At 43.3% G+C, this 24,689-nt stretch overlaps 1 protein-coding gene across 1 annotated transcript in view; it reads right to left on the reverse strand.

The window, feature by feature from the left end:
- Positions 1-24,689, reverse strand: part of CNTLN (centlein) — a gene marked incomplete at its 5' end in the record, with an annotated part of 249,541 nt that overhangs the window by 87,864 nt on the left and 136,988 nt on the right. Inside the window, 4 exons of the mRNA XM_015426574.1 lie at positions 5,212-5,432; positions 10,641-10,707; positions 12,597-12,768; positions 16,475-17,016. Coding sequence (XP_015282060.1) covers positions 5,212-5,432; positions 10,641-10,707; positions 12,597-12,768; positions 16,475-17,016 — 1,002 coding nt within the window. The remainder of the gene's footprint in view (positions 1-5,211; positions 5,433-10,640; positions 10,708-12,596; positions 12,769-16,474; positions 17,017-24,689) is intronic.

Consider the following 24,689-nt stretch of genomic DNA (forward strand, 5'->3'; position numbering starts at 1 on the left):
TATGCTTGCTTTACCCTCGGTGATAGTATAGGATTGAAAAATTAAGATAGTATGAAATGTGGGTAAGAGGGGTATAAATACTAACAGAATGATCAAAAGCTTTATTATTTATTAGTTTATTGTTAAGAATAATCTTGGAATGAGACCGAAGGAAAAATTATTATTAGTATTATTAGTATTATTATTATTTTGAAGAGCTCCAGGAATAGAGACAAATATGATGTTGAAAACAAGAGGTGAACAGATGATTTGAGGATGAAATTAAACTGAAGTTCAGTTGAATGGATGTTTTGAAAAGTAAAATGTATGTAATGAAGATGAATTTAAAATCTAAAATACAGATATACAGATAGGAAAGTAAATAGGGTAATTATGATTTATTAAGACCAGAGATATTTAAAAAGGAATGCGAGGAATATAAGGTGGAACTATAGTTGGGCAATATAAGATTAAAGAAAATCTAGACATTGACTGTATGTAACCAAATGTTAATAGGGTGAGGTATTGACTTATAAGAGAATGGTGATTTATGTTTGTATGTTTATTAAAGGTGAAACTCAATAAAGAAATTTATTAAAAAAAAAAGAGTTTCTTGCAGTCTTTGTGGATTGTAATGTGGAAGTATGCATCTTTTAAATCTAAGATTTTTAAATCTATGACAATCATCCCTTGTCATTAAAGGGAAAGACATATTCTAAACTCAGCATACAAAACCTATTAGAAACTAGTTAGAGTAAAAACCCATCTGTTCATCTGCAGGGGAAATGACTTGGACAGCTCCCTTTTCCAGGAGATGTTGAATTTCTTGCTGCAGCAGTAAGTTGGAGTTGTGATGCTCTGGAATCAAAATTTATACAAGAAGGAGTGGATTTGAACTCCAGAGAATATCCAAACTTTATTATGCTCAAAATCCAAACATCTTGTGAGATTAAACTCCAACAGTGTGTAAACTGGTTAAGTCTATCAGTGAATAGCCTGAACGTATCTAGTAATTGTGGTGGTTTGCCTTTGGAAGATGGTTGTCAAGGAGATTGACCCTGATGTCCCTTTTGCCTTGGCTGTTGCCAACTAGGTTGGGGTTGGGCAATGAAGACGGGACAATATTGTTGGTAAGTTTGGGTGGGTTGGAATTGGTGAAGCTTTACAAAGTGAGGTTGTTGGTTACGTCTTGGGAAAACCTGGGTTTATAGTTTCCTGATTGCTGGGAAGTGATACCCAGAGACTTGGCCATTAATCTGTTTTTATGGATGCTCTCAAAGACAGCATGGGTTTGTTCATTAAATAGAGTTTCCCTTCAAAGGGAAGATCCTCCACTCTAGCTCTAGTGTCTGGAGGTAGGGCTGAAGCTCTCAGCCAGGAATGATGTCTGATGACTACTGCTGATGCCATAGATCGGCTACATGCATCAGCTACGTGCCTTGATGTGTTAAACTCTTGTTTCCCTAGTCTTATGCCTTCGGCTTGTATGGACTTTGTGTGAGCCTTTCTGTCATCGGAGATTGTCTCTATGTCCTGAGACATTTATTCCCATAAATAAATTTGGTGGTGCCATGTCTGCTTTGAAATTTGCTATGCGGAAGCCTAAGGCTCCTGAACTATAAATTTTGCATCTCAAGATGTCTAATTTATGTCCCTCTTTATTAAGGGGGGCTGAGTGTTTTCCTGAATTTTATTTGGCTAGGAGAACTTTGATCACTAACGAATTGGCTTGAGGGTGCTGGAATAGGAATTCACATTCCTCCTCTCTAATTTTATATAAACTTTCAACTTTTTTGGCAGAAGCATGGATAAAGGCTGGCTTGGCCCATATATTTTTGGTGATTCCTGGGATGTCTTTGACCATTGGCAGGGCTATTGGGCCTGGGTCGTATGAATACAGAATATTCATAATTGGGTCTTACACCCTTGGTTCTGGTGGAGTATACTAAATTTGCAATGATTTAACCATTCTAATAAGCTGTTCAGAATATAGTTTGAAATCTTTTGTAGGGAACACAGGCATGGAGTCCCCCGCGGTGTCATCAGGTGATAGGATGGATGGCACGAACCATGGGGAGAACTGCCCTCACTGTGGCTGTGAGTTCCATTCCAATGACTTCAAAGTGTTACTGTTGGAAAGTGAAGGTGGCATATGTGCTGAAGTCCTCCAACCTGGAGTGATTAGTTCAATGACGTCTTATTCAGATGATTGGTAGTCTTTCAAAGTCTTTGAAGGGGGTGGAGTGTGTAGTTTTCGGAAACAAGGTGGGCTGCCTTCGGAGGATTGGTGTTGCCAACAACTGTTGGGTCTTTGACGTCAAATGGATCGAGATCTTTGGGACAGGGGGATCTCAAGGTTGAACGATCATGAGAAAGGGATTATTGGGTTCAGGTTGACGATATGGATCAATGGCGAGTTGGTTCTCTTCAATGTGGTGGTGATGCCGATGGAGTTTGCCTTTGGGGGGGAAATGAACTGACAACGTCGTGCCAAGTCCAGAATTGTAGCTTTGACGTCTTGTTGGAGTCGGTATGTTGAGGTTGAGCAGCCGATGAAGTTGTGTGTTGAGACTTCTTTTGGGCCTTTTTTTATTGGCGGTTCAGAAATTGCTCTCAGTGTCTGAGTCATTTGTCTGGCATCAGGCTGGACTTTGGCGACTGGAACAGAGAACACTGAGGGAGTCCTGACTCTTTTCTGAGGGGAATCCAATTTTTTCAGAACCCCAAGAGACTGCTCCCACAAAGCAGCCTTGAGACTAAGAGCCCTTTCTTGCTGCACTTTCGGAGGGAAGAGGCTACAGGCCATACATGTATTGTGCCCTTCCCCCAAGCACATGAGGCACTGGTCATGGATATCATTTTGTGCCATTTTAGTGCCACCCACAATTAAGGCATTTCTTAAATTGTGCCATAGTAAATGTTTAAAGATAATCTGCAACTTGAAAACATACAATTTCATCAAAGAAATTTCCTGAGGTAACTGTGACAAAGCTGTAGCAGGTCCTTTCTCCATGCTGGCAGAAAAAGACTGAGGAAAGAGTGTTCTCCCCACCCCTTGTTACGTGATCATTTGGGTGGGAACAGAGCCACTGGCTCTGTTGTGCCGGGGGAAGGCGGGGCACACAACTTTAAATTCTAGAAGCTTGTAGAAAACTTCTCTGCGGCAGGCCTGCTCCTCTGTGTGTCTGCACTGAAGACACGAAGATGAAATTTACATTTCCCCTTTGGCAGCACTAGTAGAGCATTTAGAGTTTAACACATTGCAGGTTGAAAATTCAAATTACATGACGAGAAGTAACCAGAGCTGAAGTATAAATCGTAACTTCTGCCCACATTCCTGCAACTGCTTTATATGATTTTCTTTGGCTTTTTATGTAACTTACCCTTTTACTCAATAGCAAAGTTAGCAATGGAGAAGAATCTGTGTATGTTCCAGAATATCCTTGTTTTCTCAAAAGTCTGGCCAGCTAGGAAAAAAGACAATCCTCAGCTACCTAAGAGAGCACTCCTAAGTAGGTCTACTCAGACCTAAGTCCTATGTTATTCAGTGGGACTTATTCCCAGGAAAGTGTTCTCAGGACTGCAGTCTAATCAATGTTATTTCCACCTCAAAATGCACTGGTTGCAATTCAACGATACCATGCAAAAGTCATGGCATGCAACAATGAGGCCCAAGATGGGGATTACATATCACCATCCAAATCCTGCCGTCTTAGTAGAGCCCTCTGAGCGTTTGATATGTGGATGCACATGTGCATGGGCAGCATACATTGAAGCCAGCTTCCACATTGGGATTTCCCTCACTGAATCAGGGTGATTTTCTTGTGATACAATATAAAAAATTGTTAAATGCTAGTCATGCATGTGAGGTTTAACACGTGCATTAAGTTGGAAATACTTCTAGAATTTATTTATTCAGTTCGTTTACAAAAAAAATATCTTTCTGCTCTCACAAGGGTCTCTAAGGTGGCTAATGAATTAAAACATACATGATAAAATCACATTTTATAAGCATTAAAATCACCCCCCCAATCAAACATCATTATAACAACTAAAAACAGAGCAAAAATGCATACAAAGACAAAAACAACAACTAAACATTGGTCAGGAAGAAAGGATCATTGAGGGAATGACATTAGCATTTCATTGCCACCCGCCCGTCATGACTTCTACTGAACATAGCACTTATTGTGGGGTGCAGATTTTTTCAAAAAGAATAAGAGCAGATTTGAGTCCTTCAGAACAGAGCAAAAATGCATACAAAGACATAAAAACAACAACTAAACATTGGTCAGGAAGAAAGGATCATTGAGGGAATGACATTAGCATTTCATTGCCACCCACCCGTCATGACTTCTACTGAACATAGCACATATTGTGGGTTGCAGAATTTTTTCAAAAAGAATAAGAGATTTGAGTCCTTCAGAACATAAATCCTTATTATTTGGAAAAAGAGAGCCAAAAGAAACAAACCAAAAATATAATTGCTCTGTGTAAAAAGAGGTTATTAATGAAGTATACATTAAGAAATATATCTGGACTGAAACATCCTGCAAATTCACATACAATATCATGTAACCATTTTTTTTTTTTTGCTCTACAACCCCATGGTCTAACATCTGCTGGCTGATACTTTTAATTTCTTTCTGTCCTATAACGTAAAAATTACCATTAGATATTCAGAAACCTCCAAGTACACCCAAATTCAGGTACTGTGTTATTTCACAATGTGAAGGTACTGATGGTAGGACAGAGGAATGAAAGCACTATTGTATCTGCTCATGTCTAGGGTGTAAGCACATGGAAGCACACATGGCTACTCTGTTGTACAGGCCAGTACTCTTCCAGTCTGCAAAGCAGAAAAACACAGGGTGGTCCGGCCACCATGAGAGAACAGATCTAAGCATTGTGGGGTACTGATATTTTAAATTGAAATATTAAATTTAAAAAAAAATCATTGCTCTGTAGTGACACAAAAACTGCACTGAAGCAGAGCTTAAAGGAAAGGGATAGGCAGTCCACCTCTCTAGTTTAATTGTCCCAGGAAGCCAAATAAGAGTCAGAAGGCATAAGCAGTGGGGAGGAGGAATTATAATAATGTCAGGTATCAACCCCCCCCAAAAAATTTAGAGTTGACAGTCAGCCCTACAATTGATAAGAGATCTATTAATGATTAGTTTGGCCTTGTTTTTGTTGCATATCAGGATAGTAGCAGCAGAAAGAATTCTTTACCTGAATTGTTTGTTTGCTGGCTTGAAGTCTTTGTTCAGTTAAATGCATCTGAGATGTTAATTTTTTATTCTCTTCCTTAGACTTTTGGAGAGCAGATACTGTTGTTCTTTTTGAATTCTGTAGAACTGCTAACTGCTGCTGTAAGGATGTAATCCGTCCCCATAGAGAAGCAGAGCAGCCAGGTTTCTGGACCACAATATTTCTTCTCTTCTCTCTGTTTACTAAACATTGGTCACATTGATCAATAATTAATTTTACACCTTTCATAGATCTTTCAAGAAATGGGTATCTTTGAACTTTTTCAGAGCCTGTAAACATACTATGGAATCCAGATGTCAAACTTACGTTTTACCTGTACATTTTAAATACGATGTTATTAGCTGATACATTATATTACATAATCATCTACTAGAATTGAAAGGCTATCCAGTTTTGAAAGCATTTATTTATTTATTATTTATTATTTATTTTGATTTATACCCCGCCCTCCCCGCAAGCAGGCTCAGAGTGGCTTACAGTAATTTTACCTTTACCTTTTTACCATAAAAACCATGTACAAAATTTAAACAACTTACAGCAACAACATTAGGCATTAAAAACAGTCCAACAATTAACAATTAAAGTGCTAGTGATGGTACTCTTTGATGGTAATCATTGAATGATTCAGATGGCGTACTAACAATTTTATCGGCATCGATGATCTTCAGCTTGGTGCGATAATATAACGCAAACCCTCACCGGGACCAGAGCCAACCCAAAACCAAGGATGGTGGTGGTGGTGGTGGAGAAGGAGTGGCGGCTCCTAATTGAAAGCCTGATGGAAGAGCTCCATCTTGCAGGCCCTGCGGAACTGCAAAAGGTCCCACAGGGCCCTGATCTCTTCTGGGAGCTCATTCCACCAGTGTGGAGCCGCCACTGAAAAGGCCCTGGCCCTGGTGGCCGCAAGCCTGGCGTCCTTAGGGCTAGGAACGGTCAGTTGATGTTGTGTTCCTGACCGTGGTGCTCGCTGGGGTATGTATGGGGAAAGGCGGTCCCACAGGTATGTCGGACCCTGGCCATACAGGGCTTTAAAGGTCAATACGAGCACCTTGAAGTGGATTCGGTATACTATTGGCAGCCAGTGCAGTGCCTTCAGCACAGGCTGGATGTGCTCCCATTTAGGGAGGCCTGTCACCAGTCTGTCCGCAGCGTTCTGCACTAGCTGCAGCCTCCGGATTTGCGACAAGGGCAGCCCCATGTAGAGAGCATTACAGTAGTCTAGTCTCGAGGTAACCATCACATGGGTCACTGTAGCCAGGTCATCACGGCCGAGGAAGGGAGCCAACTGCCGAATCAGCCGAAGGTGGTAAAAGGCTGACTTTGCAGTGGCTGCTACCTGGGCCTCCATTGTTAAGGAGGCATCCAGGAGCACTCCCAAATTCCTAACCTCCGACGCTGGCACCAATAGTGCCCCACCAAAGGTCGGGAACAGGAATCCCACCCCCGAACCGCTCCGACTCAGGCACAGGACCTCCGTCTTCATCGGATTCAGTTTCAGCCAGCTCAGCCTGAGCCAACCAGCCACGGCTTGCAAAGCTCGGTCCAATCTGGAAGTTGCAGCTGGTGCAGAATGCGGCGGCCAGGCTGTTGATGGGTCTTACTAGACGGGACCACATCCAGCCTGCGCTGAAGGCACTGCACTGGCTGCCTATAGCATACCGGATTCGCTTCAAAGTGCTGGTTCTTACCTATAAAACCCTTGATGGCCAGGGTCCAGTGTACCTAAGGGACCACCTTTCTCCATATATTGCCCCAAGAGCGCTGCGGTTGGGGTCGCAGCACCTATTGATGGTTCCAGGCTCCAAGGACATCAAGCTGGCTGCAACAAGGGCCAGGGCTTTTTCGGCGGCGGCTCCTGTCTGGTGGAACGAGCTCCCAGAGCAGGTTCGGGCCCTGCGGGAACTAGCGCAGTTCCGCAGGGCTTGCAAGACGGAGCTCTTCCGCCAGGCCTTTGTATAGGAGCCGTCGTCGTCACTGTACCACCACCGAGCTGCCATCTTTGACGGTGGATTAGATCCGGAGGTGAGCCGGCCCTGGGCAGACGCCTAGGTAACCAAAGAATGCATGCTGTCAGGTTAGGTTGATGAATGAACTCATCTTGGATTGAGAAAAAATTTAACATCAAGAGCACCGCACTTTACTTAATGATTGTTTTTACTGTGTAATGATTGTTTTATGATGTTTTAACTGTTGTTATGGCAATTGCCTTTGTTGTAGCCGCCCTGAGCCTGCCGAGGAGGGTGGGGTATAAATCTAATAAATAAATAAATAAATAAATAAATAAATAAATAAATAAATAATCTCCTGCCGGGTTTGCCAAAACATCAACATACTCAAGAACAGGCATAACCCTGAGATTCAAAGTCAGGATTCTGCTATTTTTCTTTAATTATTTAATAATTGCAAACAGCTTTAATCCTTAAAAGGGTAATCCAGAGTAGCACAGAAGATAACTCAAATAAGGCAACTCAGAAGGAAGAACTCAGCTGGTCATTTTCCACATGAGGGTTCCTGCATGTGGTACCTAGGGTGCCTGCCAGTACTTCCCCTGGTACCTGCTGAGCTTTTTAGAAAGTAGGTGACACGACTTAAAAGCAGGGTAATTACATATGGAGCAGAGGTCCATCAGTGGCTATTAGCCACAAGGAACTCTCAGTCTGGGGCAAGTGATGCTCTGTATTCTTGGTGCTTGGGGGGGAAGCAACAGTGGGAGGGCTTCTAGTGTCCTGGCCCCACTGCTGGACCTCCTGATGGCACCTGGTATTTTTGGCCACTGTGTGACAGAGTGTTGGACTGGATGGGCCATTGGCCTGATCCAACATTGGCTTCTCTTATGTTCTTATGTACTGGCTGTCTTCATTCAAATGAAAGGGATTTCCACAGCTGCAATATAGCAGCTGCATCAACTAGAGAATCAGGAGGACTGGTAAACCCTCACACTTCTGGTTCAATTTCCCCTGCAGGCTTTCCCTCTTTTTATTACGTCTTGTGTTTCCCCCTTCCTCCCCTTTGGCCTTTCCTTCGTTTAAAAAAATTCCCTTCTTTTGCAAAGCGAGGAGGGAGGTACTGTGTTTGGCACCACCTCATGCACCAGGTACTTTGCATTTGACTCTGACTCCTAACCATGCATTTTTGGTTGGTGCTCACTAACCCCTTTCAAAATTCCAAAGGTTCCCACAGGTTGGAAAAGGCTAGGGACCCCTGCTCCAAGCTATCTCCTTTAACACTTCTGAATATTTAAGAAAAACAAGAAGAGATTAGATTCATACCCTGCCCTTCACTTGGAGTCTCAGAGCAGCTTACTATCTCCTTTCCCTTCCTCTTCCACAACAAACACCCTGTGAGGTAGATGGGGCTGAGAGAGTTCTTTCAAGAACTGCTCTTGAGAGAATGGCTCTGAAATAACTTGTGACTGACCCAAGGTCACACCAGCAGCTGCATGTGGAGGAGTGGGGAATCAAACCCGGTTCTCCCAGATTAGAGTCCGCACTCCTAACCACTAAATAGGAAACCCAAAGGAGTGATTTGCAGCTTCCCCACCCCCCAGGAGTTGCTTCTTCTGAACTTTTCTGAGGGCCTGAAGCTCATTTAAGACATACCTAATGTACTAGATGTTAGAATTTAGGAAGTCATAGCTCCATTTCAACACAGTCTCAAGAAATAACTGCTCATGGCACTCCTGATGGCAACCATAGCCAGACACTTCATACTTCTCCATGGCTCCCACGGTGGAATCAGCTCACAGAAATTTGATTAATTGGACTAGGGCTTGGCTGAAGTACAGGTAATTTTACTCATTAGATTGTTGTGACCCACCCTGAGCCCACTTACAGGAAGGATGGGATATAAATTGAAATAGATAAATAAAATATTCTGTCCTTTTCTTTTCCATCTCCTGGTGCTCCTTAATCAGTGCAAAAGGTAGCACAGAACAAGAGTTGAAAGGCCCAGGGTTCCCTGTAACTGGGGCCTCTCCTTCACTGCACACTACTGAATCAAGCTGTTGGTGCGATACCAAAGGGTGGCAAGAATGTGTCTCTGTTAGACAGGATAGGAGCGGCAGGAGACCATGCAAATCATCTGTCTTTCAATCTGAGGAAGAAAGTTAACTAAGGCCCTGTTCATACGAGGCATTTTGGGCCAGGAGCCGGACGGAACGGGGGCGGAGCAAACGGGCGCGATCCCACGGCAACATCTGGGAATTGTTGCCTGCCCGTCCCCGATCCGCCCCTCCCGCCAAAAACCCGCACTAAAAAAGAACCACCTACCTACGTGGTTCTTTCGAGTAGAGTGCCTCAAGCTGGGCCGTGGGATCGGCCGGCGCGTCCTTGCGCCGGCGCATCCCGGCCCCCGGCCGTACTGCGCATGCTTGAGCATGCGCAGTTCGGCAGCCTCCCCCTCCCATCCGACTCTTCCTCCCCGGCATCTGATTGTGCCGGGGAGCGCCGCGCCGCGGTTCAGGGGATCCATGGGATCCCGCTGCGGCGTCTCAACTTTGGTGCGGCTTTTAAAAGCCGCACTTTTCCCTGTGTTTTCCCTGCCGTGTGGCAGGGGCCTCAGAAGAGCAATGGCTCATTTCACAGTCCACCATTTGTGAAACAGCAATCAAAATAATATCCTCGTTAAGTCTCCATATAGAGGTTAGAAAGCAAAACAAACAAACAAAACTACACACTCCTTCCACAGCAAGTGGAAGACTGCAGGAAAAGTGTGGAGCATTCTTGGAGGCAGCATTTCTTCTTTTCTACATATCTACTTCCCATCCTGACTTGGAAGCATAGACCACACATTCCAGAGCAGCACACAAGAAAACTTTGAGAACATTCATGTATTCTCCGGTAGGTAATCCATACTCCACTCTACATGCCCAGTTTCTAAAAGGCAGTCTGAAAGGCATTTTAAGAATAAAAAAGACCTATCAGCAGCACCAAGCGCTTCCCTATATTGCAAATTAGGTGAATTAGGGATTTCCTCAGTACCATAAGGAGAACATTCACAGTATATTGAATCATTCACATTCACAGTATATTGCATCAGCATTGGTGCACCCGTCACTTGACCATCTAGTACTACCATCATCTTCAGTAGGGTGACGTGGGCTTCAGGTGAACAGGAAAGTCATAGCCAGAACTTCCAGCACTGCACTTTAATGGCACTTGGACCCTGTTCATCTGACTAATTGCTCAAAGCCCCCCAACATGTTTAACAAATTAATTGGCCTAATATAAACTATAATTTTAATTCTCAAAAGCCAGGTAATGGAATGTGGTGAGGAACAAGAAACAAGTGTGACTTTGATCACATACATTGAACTATCCATACAGACAGGCACAAATGCAAATACCATTTCGCTTTAAATAGCTAGTGCAAAAAGTATATGTGATTCTTACCTTTACTAATGTGCACAGAATTAAGGGTCTTCTTCCTTTGGAAAGGGGCTAGTTCTACACCTTTGTCCTATGGCAGACATTAAAAAGTACAGAATGCACATAATTTTTAAAAAATTGAAGGATCTTCTTTCCTGCATCAACAAATTATCAGAAATGACACTTAATGGGAAAAGCAACTTGTTGGATTGCTACTATTGTTCCAGAGTCTTAAGATCTGAGTATATAAGAGAGTTAGAATGCATCCAAAGACATCTAGGAAACATTAGTTCTCCTGCAGACCTTATAGTTATTATCCTCTTTCTGTAATATCAAAGTGGGTATCACTGAGTTCAGCATGAGTGTGTACTAGAATAAAATGGGTGAAAAAAATACAATGTGGCTGACTGACTTCATCCAAAGATCGCTTAAGAGCTCATTCAGAATTTTTCAGAGCAGCATAATTGCTTCTTCTCCACTGCTGGATGCCATGCAACTTTGACACCATCTTGTAAGAGAATCCTTGGGCTGAGAGAATTACACAGATCCTTCCATAGTTGGCTAGAAAAGTCCAACATGATGATATTGATTTCAAAGGAGGAAATTTCTCGAAGGGTTAAGGGGAGTAGTCAAAAGGGAGTTAAAAGGGGTGGGAAAGAGGGTGAAATCTCTTCAAGATACTTCAAAGTTATTTAAAACCACAATAATAGAAGCTTGAACAGAATGTATACCACAGATTAGGAGAGCTAGCATTATGCCCTAGAGGATGCAAACATGGTTAACAAGCAGAGTCAAAGAAGCCATAAAAGACCAGAATGTTTCCTTTTTAAAAAGTTGTAGTACTGATGAAATGAAGAGAAGACAGAGAAAACAGGATCTGGCAAAACTAACATAAATTTATGATGAATTTAAAAATTAAGTATATTATTCTGCAACTTAAAAGAATATATTTAAACATATCTAAAGCAGGAAGCCACTGAGGGAGGCCATGGGAAATAATATGTTGGCCTGGACTGAATTTTTGTCTGATCCAATGGGACTCTTTTTGTATTTCAATTACTATGTATTTCAATTACTATGCTTCAGTTCTGTGATTCTTTCAATCCACATGGTTACTCTTGATAGATGTTATGAGAGCATCATGAGTTGAAGACACAGTGACCCATACTGCTTAAATGATAGCAAAAGAGTTTGCAGACCTTATGTAGAGACATAGTTATCCTTCTGTTTGTACTTGGGGGAACAGACAAGAGCTTGGATCCACTAGAAATTTCCACTGATAGAAAGTACTTCCATGTGATTTTCTCACTGTTTCCTTCCTACTGTCCCCCCAATGCTGCTCCTTAGAAATAGGGGACCCCCAGGAACAGCATGGGTCAGAGGTCTGCAGCAGGAAGTGGGAATTTTGCCCATTCCTTTGTGGAAATTCGCCAATGGATTAATTCTTAACAGCCTGCAATAAATGCTTCTCAAGGTACTAAACTGGTATGGCAGGGTACCCAGACTCCTCTATTCTTGGATGCATGATCAATTTCACTACTAACAAAATTGTCTGCAGAGGCCTTTCTGGAGCTGAATGCCACTGTCAAAAAGCATAGAACAAAACAAACATCCTTGAAGGGAAGTGAGAACAAACTTCCAACAGACGTTTCTGCAACCATATGTATTCTGTGAATTTACTTAATAGTACCTAAAAACAGATATGTAAGAAGATTAAAAAATGGTGGATACTCCTCAGCAATCTGAAAATGGCAACTGTAGAAAACTAGTAACACTTAACCATGAAATAGTTACATTGGTTAGCACACTGCATCCTATACTGCTGGAAATCACACAGATTGCATATTAGACCTCTCAAGGACAAGGAACAGCAATTCCCTAGTGTTAATACAGGTGGATTATTCCATTTGGTTAACATTACATATTTATTGATAACAGTGAAGAGACAGCACAAGTAAATGTATTCAAATCGTACTTCACCTTAATATGACGTGACTTGTTTGTGCCTTCTAAATGTACAGTACAGGGATGCAGTTCACTCTCTTCAATCTTATTTTGTTCTCGCTCAATTTCTTTGCCTGTCATTGAAATCTGTTGGGCTGTTTTTGCAATGACAGACCCCAGACTTTCAGAAGTTGGAATTTCAGAGTCACTAAAAATGGGAAATCAGCAAAAATTTACTATTCTTGGGCTAGAAAGTATTTAATTGTCCAATAAAGGAGCAAATAAAGCAACCATCGCATGAATCTCAAACAACAACAAAAAAAGGGGGGGGGAGTACACATTTGACAAATTGCCATGAATAAAGCAAAAGAAAATGTTTAAAAACCCATTATTTAAAGTGTTTTTAAAACTACTTTCATCTTTTTAAAGATTATTTCTGCTCCCAATAAGCATATGGAGAAAAGAAACATTTATTATCTACTGCTCTTCTTCCATGAAAGTTTCCTGCATTATTGCCTTGGACTCTGAGGACTACTCAACTCCTGACCCTTAGACACTGCAAATATATCTAAAAAAGGAGAATAAGGTAATTCCTTTTTCCCTTAAAAAACAGTAACAGTTTTATTTCTACAAGTGCAATTTGAAAATGGACAATCTGTATTACAGAAGAAATCTGATCCCTAGATGACATAGCTATTATCTGATATTACACTCAAGCTTGAATACTCTTAATTCTTCAGTGTTATCAACCTAATATATACATATTGTATCTAAAACTTTAAAATTATTATTTGACTGATAAAATAATTTTGTATGGAATCGAAAGAATCCAATAATAAGATTCAAAGTATTACAGGATGAAAAAACAGGAAGCTTAGCTGTACAAAACATTAAATTGTATTGTCAAGCAGCAGCATTAGTCAGGTTGTCAGACTGGATTGTAAATCCAAATAGAAGGAATGCTAAATTGGAGACCATTGATACCAAAGAAGGAATACACAATTACCTATGGACTAAAAACTCACTAAATTTTATTCAGAGACAAGATGGCACCCATATTTTGGGGGGTGGTCAACCAAGAATATGGTTTCAATGTAGAAATAGAGTAAGTCTTCCAATCTCACCGTTGATATCCCTAGTAGATGTTTATTGCAATAATACTACAAGAAAGGAAACTGACCATGTAATTTATGAATATATGATGGACAAACAAGGAAAAATAAAATCTTGGCAAGAAGTTTAAGATGAAGGAAAAAACATTCCGTGGCTGTTATATCAGATGGTAAAGAACTAATAGCCAAAGAAGGGGGTCAACTAAGAAAGAAAATGCTTTTTGAACAATTAATCACTGGAGATTTAAAGCACTTCCTAGGAAACATCTACAAAATATGATTACAATATGACACTGAAACAGAGCAAGCAAAAATGTATGATAAAATGGATGTAAAATGTAGGACAAAATACACCTATGAGTCAGTGGGAAAATCTATGGACTAAAGTTATTAAATTTACTGAATGTCAAACATTAAGGGAGAATTGGTATAAGATGTTTTTTAGATGGTATATCACTCCCAAAGATATAGTAAAAACCAAGAAAGACTATAATGGGAAATGTTGGAAATGTCAAAATACAGATGCAACATTTTTTTGTATCTGGTGGTCATGCAAGAAGGCAAGAAAATATTACATGAGAAAATACGAAAGATTTTGAAACTTAAGTTTGCGTTGGATCCTAAAAACATGTCATTAAATATAGTACCAAGTAATATTACTAATATTACTAAGACATACAGTGAACTATTTAAGTATATGGTGGCAGTGGCAAGAGTAACTTTTGCAGAAAAATGGAAAGCAGAAAAATGTCCAGTTTTGCAGGAATGGAAGAATAAATTAAGCGAATACACGGGAACGGCGAAACTGATAGAAGGAAAGAGTTCAAAAACAGATTATATGATGATGTATTTTGAAAACCTTAAATAAACTTCATAAAAAAACAAAAAAACAGATTTGTTAGAAAAAATGTTAAATAAGATGATAGATAGAATAGAAGTGAAATATTAAGTAAATATTAAGTAAACTATTTTATATATGTTCTAATTGTGTTTTAGATTTTATTGTATCTTTCCTTATATATAATTGAATAGTGGGTGCCAAAGTTCTAATTCTAAAATGCACTCCCTTAGTGTATGGCTGATGGCACTGCTCCTCAGCATATATCGCCACCAATCAGAAGGCAAAGCCTGGGTCCCGCCCACACCACAACTGCTGCAACAACCTGGTCTTTTGCATATGGAAGCTGATTGGACTTCAGTCCATTCCACACCTCAAACTCCCCCCCCCCGCAAGGCAGTTGGGGTTTTCAGTTGCATAACATACCTCATAGGGGAGAGGAGAATGGGTAACAATGGTTACCACTCTCCAGGTGAGGGCTACAGATAACTCAAACATACAAATGCTCTTCAGGTAGCAGAGATCAGTCCCTCTGGAGAAAACAGTGGACTCTGTCATAAAACCCTGCTGAGGTCGCCACAGGAAACTGACACTGTTTGCCCAAAGCCAGAGCACTCTCCCAGAGCCTCTTTCTAGACCCCGTTGTATTTATTTCCGCAACGGGCATTATTTCTAGTTTATTAAAATGTTGTAACCCGCTCTGAGCCCATTTACAGGATAGGCAGGATATAAATGTGAAAAATAAATAAATAAATAAATAATATAAGTTCCATACAAATGTATGAATCGAAGATACATGATAACCGTTTTATATGACCAAGATAACCGTTTTATATGACTGTATGTTTCGTAAGTCTGTAAACTCAAATAAAATTTATTAAAATAATTATTATTTGGCTAGAAAGGCCACCACATCAACCTCCATATATGTGAAAACTCTACAAATTTTCTAAATTGATAATGTTTTCATTCATTTGGCTCAAGGGGATATTGTCCACCTTGACTTTATGTAATTTTAATATACAAATAAGCTTGAATTAGGTGCAAAGAAGTCCTACAAATTGATTCAGTTTTACAACATTAGTAAGATTTCTTCTTATATATTTGAAGCCTCTCAGGAAAGCTGGCAATTATCCAGCTATTGTATACATTACTCTAAAGTGTCGGAAAGGTCCAAAAGTGGGTAATGTCTGTAGTAACTGGAATTATATGTGTAAAATGAAAAGAAAAAAAAATCAGGAAACTAAGCAACTTTTCACCATTGGCTTTGACAGGGTATAAAAACTTCCAAAAGTGGTATTATTTTCATTCTTGCCAGTTCTGTTTGCATTGTGCCTGTGTGCCTATAAAATTCAACTTACCTTTACAGGCCTAATTTTCAACCAGTCCTTCAATTAAAGTTAGTACAATGATTGCACATAAAACATACATGCAATAATTAGCATGGCTGGTCCTTAATTTAAAGGATGTTCAACAGCTTGTAGACATCTGGTAGCAAGCCGAAATGGGTCATTCAAAATTTATCTACCTAAATTATAGGGGGGAAATGTTTCTCCTCCTGGGTTGGCATGTCACAAGATAACTAAACCAACTTCATAGGCTTGCCTGGGAATCCTTAGCTGTCAGTGGTGAATATGCAAAGGACCAGCAAATTAAATCAGCCTGCCAAACTGTCAATTTCAAGCCTCATGACTGCATGAAAATAGCATCACTGGAAGAAATCAAGCATTGCCTTCTTTTGGGTTTCCTGGCACCTATTCAAATACTCGTGCAGTTGTGGCTAATTTTGCATGCAAATTTCAGTCAATAAACTCAGAACAAGACCTCCCAAGATATTTCAAAGGCTCTGACAGTATTTTTTCTGAATACCAAATCGACAGTAGTTGAAATTCAATCTCTATTTGCTAGTGCTTTACATATGCACAGTGTCCCCCTCTACAGAGCTAAGTTAATGAGAGTCGTACCTGCTTTCACTCATATCCTCCCAGCCGTCCTTACTGAAGTTCTCAAATAGACCGCTCATAACCTTGATGGACTGATTGAGGAAAGACTGGTGATGTTTCACTGAACTCTTTTTCTTCCCTGTTTTCCACTTTACTTTTGAGCTTGCAATCTTACATCTACATGGCTCACAGGTTGCCTCCACTGTGGCCATAGTACCCACCATCCTTGCTTTGTCCAGGGAAGCCTGTGTTTGCCTCACTTGACTCAGCAGATCCTCCTTTTCCTTTCTCAATGTGCTGGCTTCTGCCACTTGCCTCTTCAGAGAGATGACCTCTCCCTCCAGCCCATCTATCATTAACTGAAGCTCTGCTTTGTCCTGTTTTATTTCTTTGATCTTTTGCAGTAGCTTTTCCACCTCCCTCTCTCTGGTCTCTGCTTCTTCTCTGTGCTGCTTAAGAGATGCTTTCAGATCACTGTTGTCCTTCATTAACCCTTTGTTAACTTCCATCAATTGCCTTGATTCTTTCTCAAACCCTTTCAGCCTTCTTTCCAAATGGGAAACCTGAAAAAGAATAGCCAAAAAAACTATCAATTTTAACCTTTCAAATTACAGCCAGTCTCCCCTTAATGTTCTAGTGTCGTATATACTTTATGAACATTAATGTGAATCGAGTACAAGGACAAAAGCTATTTCAAGTACCTAATTGAAAAATAATTTCAAGGTACTGTAGATGAACACATTTGATTTGCAATAATACATCTGTTGAGCAAAGGGCAGATGGTAAAAGAAGTCAGAAATTCTTAACAAAGTGACACAGTCAGAGGTGTGTTGATGATACTGAACAATATTTGCCAAACCTTATTAATTTAGAACTGCCTTTCCTCAACATGTATTTATAGTTTCTTTCATTTTGATGCAAATATCTATAAACAGTTTTTTTCAATGTGTTTTCCAAATAATTCCATATAGAAATCAAACTATATAAAGGGATACTTTTACAATTCATTCTCAGAACTAGCCAATATATGGCAATTCTAGGGCCTATTAATACTTCACTGTTTTATGAAACCTGCCTGAATAGCACTTAAGTGGTAGATTACATGTAAAACTCTGAAGAGTCCCATTCATTTGTTCACCATCAAACCAATACTGGCACCTGTTCACAAGGAGGTAAGGCCTTGCATGTGACATATTCTCAGAAAAAGAGTTAAATTTCAGCTATAAAAAAAAGTCTAGAATTTAGGAAGCAGAGCCTGGAAACAATGCTTACCTGTAACTGATGATCTTCGAGTGGTCGTCTATGCAGTACCACACATGGGTTGGGCTCCTGCACACGACCTCGATCGGAGAATATTCCAGATCTTGCCTCAGGAGTCTTTTTGGCGGGCTCTCTTCCCACCCTGGGGAGCAGGCACGCACTGCGCATGCCTGGAGTGGGGGAGAGAGCTGCCTCCCACTCAGTTCCTTCAACTGCTACCGGTAAGTCCCATCAACAAAGGTAAGTGATCAGGAGATGCCAGCAATGGGGAAGGCTGGGTGGGATTGTGGTACTGCACAGATAACCGTTCGAAGATCATCGGTTACAGGTAAGCAACCTGTTTATCTTCATCATGGTCTCTGTGCAGTCCCACACATGGGTAATTAAAAGAGCTGAACCAGGTGGAGGAGGGAGCTGGCAGCTGGAAGAGACAGGTTAGGACATAGTATGATTTCAATATACAGGTCCTACCTGTAGAAGTAGGAGAATCAGGTGAAGAGAGACTTTAGCACCGCTTGGCCAAAAGCAGCATCCTGTCGAGCTTGAACGTCCAGTGCATAGTGGGACACGAAGGTCAAAGTGGAGGACCACGTGGCAGCAGCACAGACGTCTTCTAACGGGACACAAGCCAGGAAAGCAGTCGAAGTCGAGACTGCCCTTGTAGAGTGAGCGGTAGGTATGGGTTGATGCGCTAACTCATAGCAAAGGGCTATGGTTAAGGTCACCCACTTCGATAATCGCTGAGAAGAGATGGCCTCACCTTTGCCCAGGGAGGCATACGCAACGAAAACCCTTTGAGACTTTCTAAACGGTTGCGTGCAGTGGAGATAAAAGGAGAGAGCTCTCCGGACGTTGAAGCAGTGTAAAGCTCTTTGCGGAGCGTCAGCCAGGTTCAGAAAGAAAGTGGGTAGGACAGAAGATGGAGATAGGTGAAAGGCAGAAACCACTTTAGGGAGAAAGGATAGGTCTCGTCTGAGAACAACTTTCTCCTTGTAAAAATAGTATATGGAGGATCTGCACGGAATGCAGCAGGTTCTCCGGCCCGGCAAGCCATCGTGACAGCAATCAGGAATGCTGTTTTCCAGGATAGAAGTCGAACGTCTATCGAAGCCATGGGCTCAAGCGGCTTAGACATCAGGTGGGTGAGGACTAGAGAAAGACTCTAGGATGGCACCAGTGGCTTCCAAGGCGGACAGAGGTGGAGGAGACCTTTGAGAAAGGCCTTCATGAGGCGGTGGGAGAACACTGTAGATCCCTGAATCGAAGGGTGATATGCCGAGATAGCTGCAAGGTGCACCTTCAGAGAAGAGTATGCAAGACTAGATTCCTTCAAGGATACGATGTAAGAGAAAATATCTGGCAAGGAGGCTCGGGTCGGATCGAAGGAGTGGTGTAAGGCGTAGGTTTGAAAATGATTCCACTTCAATAGATAAGAGTTGCGGGTGGATGGTTTCCGGGCATTAAGCAACACTTCCCAAACCGCCGGTGGGAAGTCTACTGGGGAAGGGAGGAAGGATAGATTGCAAGGTGACCATCCGAAACTTCTTGCAGAGGTCAAAGAGGTTGAGATCCTGAAGGTTCATGATAGCCCGCAAACCGTCGTCCCTTTTGGGGACTAGGAAATACTTGAAGCCGAGAGTTCGTTGCGCCTCCAGAACAACCTCGATGCCCCCTTGTCAAGGAGCATAAGGACCTCTAGACGAAGCGATGCATTCGGGGGCATGATGATGATGAAGTGAGGGAAGGTTGGATGCGTATCTATGGCGTATCCGACCCGTACGATGGTAAGGACCCAGGTGTCGGTAGTAATGTCTTCCCAGGTTGGAAGGAAGGGGAAAAGTCGGGTCCCGACGGGAAGGATGAAAGAAAGTGGCAGTGGCAGGTGATCCAGGTGGTGAAACGGACTGCTTGGGTTGTTGCGACTTCTTGGACGCTTGGGACCTTGGCTTTTGAGGAGGTGGACGAGAATCATAGGGTCATCGCCTCCATTGTGTGGCAGCAGCAGGAGAAGGCTAACATTTATTATAGTACGGTTTCCATTCTTGGTATTGAGAGCACGGCGTGGAAGTAGAGACTCCTAAATTCCTAGTGTTCTTTCTACTATCGACAGACTTCAGGGTCTCATCCATGGTGGAGTGAAAGAGACCCTCGCCATCAAAGGGCAAGTCTTCGATCGTAACCTTGACATCGGTTTGAAGAGATGTATTTCTAAGCCAAGCTTGGCACCGAAGAGCAATGGAAGATGTAAGGACCTTGGTGGAACAAGTAACAGCGTGCCGTACTGAGTTGATTTGTTGTTTCAAAATTGAACATCGTCAGCTCTATTGGTTGGTCTGAGGGCCAAGCTGGCTAGGCTAGCGAAGACCACCAGGCACGGCGATGGTTGAGCAAGGGATTCCAGTCCTCCTGTGGAGGGGGAAGTATAGTGATGGGGCCAGGCAGGGAACAAAGGGAAGGGGGCATAGAAATAGGAAAGCTCGGCCCCCTTCCAGCCTGTGCCCCATCCCGAGGGATGTCGGCAGTGGGGCTAGGATGATGAACCCCTCTCCAACATCAGTGTTGTGCAACGCCAGATCTATCAATAATAAGACCATGATCCTTTGGGACTTTGTGCAAGAACAGAAGGTAGACCTGGCGTGCGTGAACGAGACCTGGATGTGGGATGGGGAGACAGTAGCTTTCTCCCAGCTTGCCCCTCCTGGGTTCTCGGTCCTTCACCAATCATGGACTTGGGGGTGGGGGGGAGGAGTGGCTATATTCATCCGGGAGGCTTACTCCTTCAGGGCACTCCCGTCGCTTAAGATCACGGGCATTGAGTGTGCCGGCCTGTTGTGGGAGGCTGGGGAGAGTGTGGTGATTTGGCTGTTGTATCGACCGCCTAACGCTTTGGACAATAGCCTACCATCCCGGATGGAGGCCATATCAGGTTGGGCATTGGAGCACCCCAGACTTATAGTCCTGCGTGATTTCAATGTCCATGCCGATGTCAGGACTTCTAGTCAGGAAGCGGACTTGGTGTCATCCACTAGGACTCTCCCAATATGTAATGACCCCCACTCACTGAGCTGGGCACACGCTCGATTTGATTTTTGCGGCACGGTTAACAGTGGACCGAGTTACTGCTTTGGCAGTCCCATGGCCGGACCACCATGTCTTGAGGCCCTGACTGAATGTGACGCCCCGACCCTGTTTAGGCAGTGAACATATTTTTGCTCGCCTGTGGAGCCAGATGGACCCAATGTGGCTTCGGATGGCTCTATGGGATTCAATGCCCCCTGGCGGCTCGTTGGATAAGCTTTTGGAGGACTGGCATAGCCGGCTCTCCACAGCCATCAACAAGATCGCTCCCCAGCACCCTCTGTGCCCTCGCTCCAAGCTCACTCCTTGGTTTACCCAGGAGCTGCGGCTTATGAAGCGAGAGCTGAGACAGCTAGAGAGATGGTGGTGTCTCGCCCGTGACAAAGCTACAAGAGCATCTTATAGGATGTTTATGAGATCCTACGAGATGGCAGTCAAAGCTGCGAAGAGAGATTTCTACGCGGTGGAGATTGCATTCGCAGGCTCACGCCCAGCCCAATTGTTTAGAACAATTTGGTCTATAACAGCTCTGCTGCAGGGCAGACTAAACGTTAGGGAATTAGATATTGACTGCGAGGCATTTGCGAGCTATTTTGCGGATAAAGTCTTGTTGCTCCGCCGCGACTTTCCCACCACAGTTGAAACAGTGAGCAAGCTCGAGGCCCCAAGCACAACTTCAGCTTCAGTATTAGATCATTTCAGCCCACTCAGCCTGGAGGAAGTTGACAGATTGCTCTTGACTGTATGCCCAGCCTTGATCCATGCCCTTCCTGGCTCATTAAATCGGGCCATGAGGGGTTCTGAGGTGCCCTGAGGGAAATTATCAACAAGTCCCTCTTAGAGGGACTGTTACTGGGGGCACTCAAGGAAGCTATGGTCTGCCCACTCTTAAAAAAAACATCTCTGGACCCAGCCAAATTGGCTAATTACCGGCCGGTCTCCAATTTGCCCTATTTGGGCAAATTAATTGAGAGGGCGGTGGTGGTACAGCTACAGGGCTTCATGGAGGACACTTCCACACTCGACCCCTTTCAGTCCAGCTTTTGCCCCGGGACACAGGACAGAGACGGCTCCGGTCGCTCTGACGATCTCTGGAGGCATCTGGATCGGGGCAGTGTGGCAGTGCTGTTTTTTTTGTTTTTTTTAAAGCCCCCGGAGGGGATTTTTTATTGATTTTTTAAACTCTACAAAAACTAGAACAGAAAAAAGGGAAAGGGAAAGCTACATATAAGGGAGAAAGTAAAGAACCCACTACTAACTAAAAACCCAAGAGAGGAGATCTCCAACTAGCTTTTTATACTTCATTCAGACTTTTAATCTTTGTACTTCTTATGAACTGTGTCAATCTTTTAACCCTTTTAACCATCCCCAGTTATATTTAATTGTCCAATTACAGTGCCCCCCATCATCTCCTAGAACCAAAGTTCTCAAAGGCACAATTCAGAGTCCTTCAGCCTTTACTTCTTCTTCTCTCTCTTCCGCAGTTTGTAGGAACTTTTCGGGGCTGATGCCCCCTGCTCAGACAAAGAGTCCTCACCAGACGAACCAGTTTCCAGCTCTCCACTGGACTTATCATCCTCTTCTTTTTTCTCATCCTCTGGCCTTCCCAGCTGCTCCTTTAGAAACTCTTGAGCTTTAAGAACAGAGTCAATCTTGACCTTCTTCTCCTTGATCTTGAATATTACTCCTTCTGGAAACAGCCATTTATATCCAATTGAGTTTGTTTGGAGGAAAAACACAAGTTCTTTGTATTTTTTTCTGCGTTGTCTTACTTCAAATGGAATATCCTTTAGCGTTCTGACAGCATTCTCCCCCACCTTCAGGGGGTGTCGCAGCAACTGCTTTCAGGATAGTGCTGTTGTTGTTGGACCTGTTGGCTGCATTCATCACGGTCGACCATCAGTTGCTGCTCCACCGCCTCGCTGACATGGGAACACAGGGGCTTGCCTTACAGTGGCTTGCTTCCTTTCTCCAAGGTCAGGGACAAAGGGTAGCAATCGGAGAGCAACAGTCCAGGAGACACCTGCTAGAGTGCGGAGTGCCTCAAGGGGCAGTGCTTTCCCCGATGCTATTTAACATCTATATGCGCCCCTTGCCCAGATAGCCCAGAGTTATGGGCTGGGGTGCCATCAGTACGCTGATGACACCCAGCTCTATCTGATGCTGGGTGGCCAGTCGAACTCCAGTCCTGGAGATCTGGACCATGCATTACAGGCCGTGGGTGGTTGGCTTAGGCTGAGTCAGCTGAAACTGAATCCGGTGAAGACAGAGGTCCTGTGTGTGGGCCAGGGCGGTGAGCTGGTGGGGACCCCACTCCCGGCCTTCAGTGGGGCACCATCAGTACCAGGCCCGGGGGTTAGGAGTTTGGGTGTGCTCCTAGACCCCTCCTTAACAATAGAGGCCCAGGTAGCAGCCACCGCCAAGTCAGCCTTTTACCATCTTCAGCTGATTAGGCAGTTGGTTCCCTTCCTTGACCGCAACGACGTGGCCACAGTGATCCATGCGATGGTCACTTCAAGACTAGACTACTGCAACGCTCTCTACATGGGGCTGCCCTTGTTGCAAATTCGGAGACTGCAGTTCATTAGGCAGTTGATTAGGCAGCTGATTAGGCAGTTGGTTCCCTTCCTTGACCGCAACGACGTGGCCACAGTGATCCATGCGATGGTCACTTCAAGACTAGACTACTGCAACGCTCTCTACATGGGGCTGCCCTTGTTGCAAATTCGGAGACTGCAGCTAGTACAGGCTGTTGATGGGCTTACCTAGATGGGAACATATCCAGCCTGCGTTGAAGGCCCTGCACTGGCTGCCAATAGCATACTGAATCCGTTTCAAGGTACTGGTGCTTACCTTTAAAACCCTATATGGCCAGGGTCCGATATACCTGAGGGACCGCCTCCCCACATATACCCCAGAGAGCACTGAGGTCAGGGTCACAGAATCGCTTGATCCTGCAGGGCCCCAAAGAGGCTAGGCTCACCGTGACAAGGGCCAGGGCTTTATCAGTGGCGACTCCTTACTGGTGGAATGAGGTCCCGGAGAGATCAGGGCCCTGCGGGGTCTTTTGCAGTTCCACAGGGCCTGCAAGACAGAGCTCTTCCACCAGGCCTTCAATTAGGAGCCGCCCCCACCACTACCGACAATAAGCCCAGCCCTCAGTGCCAACATCTGGCCCGTTACATCGAGCGACTCAGAACAACACTGAGCTGAAATCTAGTTGTCGGAGACATCTTAATATGCCATCATAAGCAAAGAACTGTAGAACTGAATAGCACCTTATGATTTTATATTTTAACTTATTAATGTCATATATTGTTTTATCGGTTTTATTGGCAATTGGGCCACTGTTGTAAGCTGCCCTGAGCCCGTTTGCGAGGAGGGCGGGGTATAAATTGATTAAATAAATAAATGAATAAATAAATAAATATAAATATCTGAAAGAGCAGCAGATAGAGTGGGTCTATACTCGTCTGGGAAGGAATCAAGAACTGGACGAACAGCTGTAGCCACATTGAAAGCGTAAGCAGAAAGGTAGGGCAGGTACGTATCAATCCTAATGTTCATGGCAGCCATGGAGTAGATTTTCTTCGCAATGGAATAAATCTTACGGCCCTCGCGATCAGGAGGAACGGATTGTCTTGGCTGTTTAGCCTTTGAGGAAGAATGAATTATCATGGAATTTGGTGAAGGATGATTGAAAAGGAATTTCCCTGAGGACTCTTGGATTTTATAAATGGCATCATATCTCTTCGATATCGGAGGTACAGAAGTGGGACGGTCCCATGGCTCTTTGAGCGCCAAAAGGTGTACTGGCAGCAAAGGCAGAATTGTCGACGATGGCAAGTGTGCCTGGACCAGCTTATGGACGACATTGGTTACCTCTGGGGTATCAGTA

This window comes from Gekko japonicus, unplaced genomic scaffold (assembly GCF_001447785.1).
Source record: "Gekko japonicus isolate JY-2015 unplaced genomic scaffold, Gekko_japonicus_V1.1 scaffold1479, whole genome shotgun sequence".
Lineage (NCBI taxonomy): Eukaryota > Metazoa > Chordata > Lepidosauria > Squamata > Gekkonidae > Gekko > Gekko japonicus.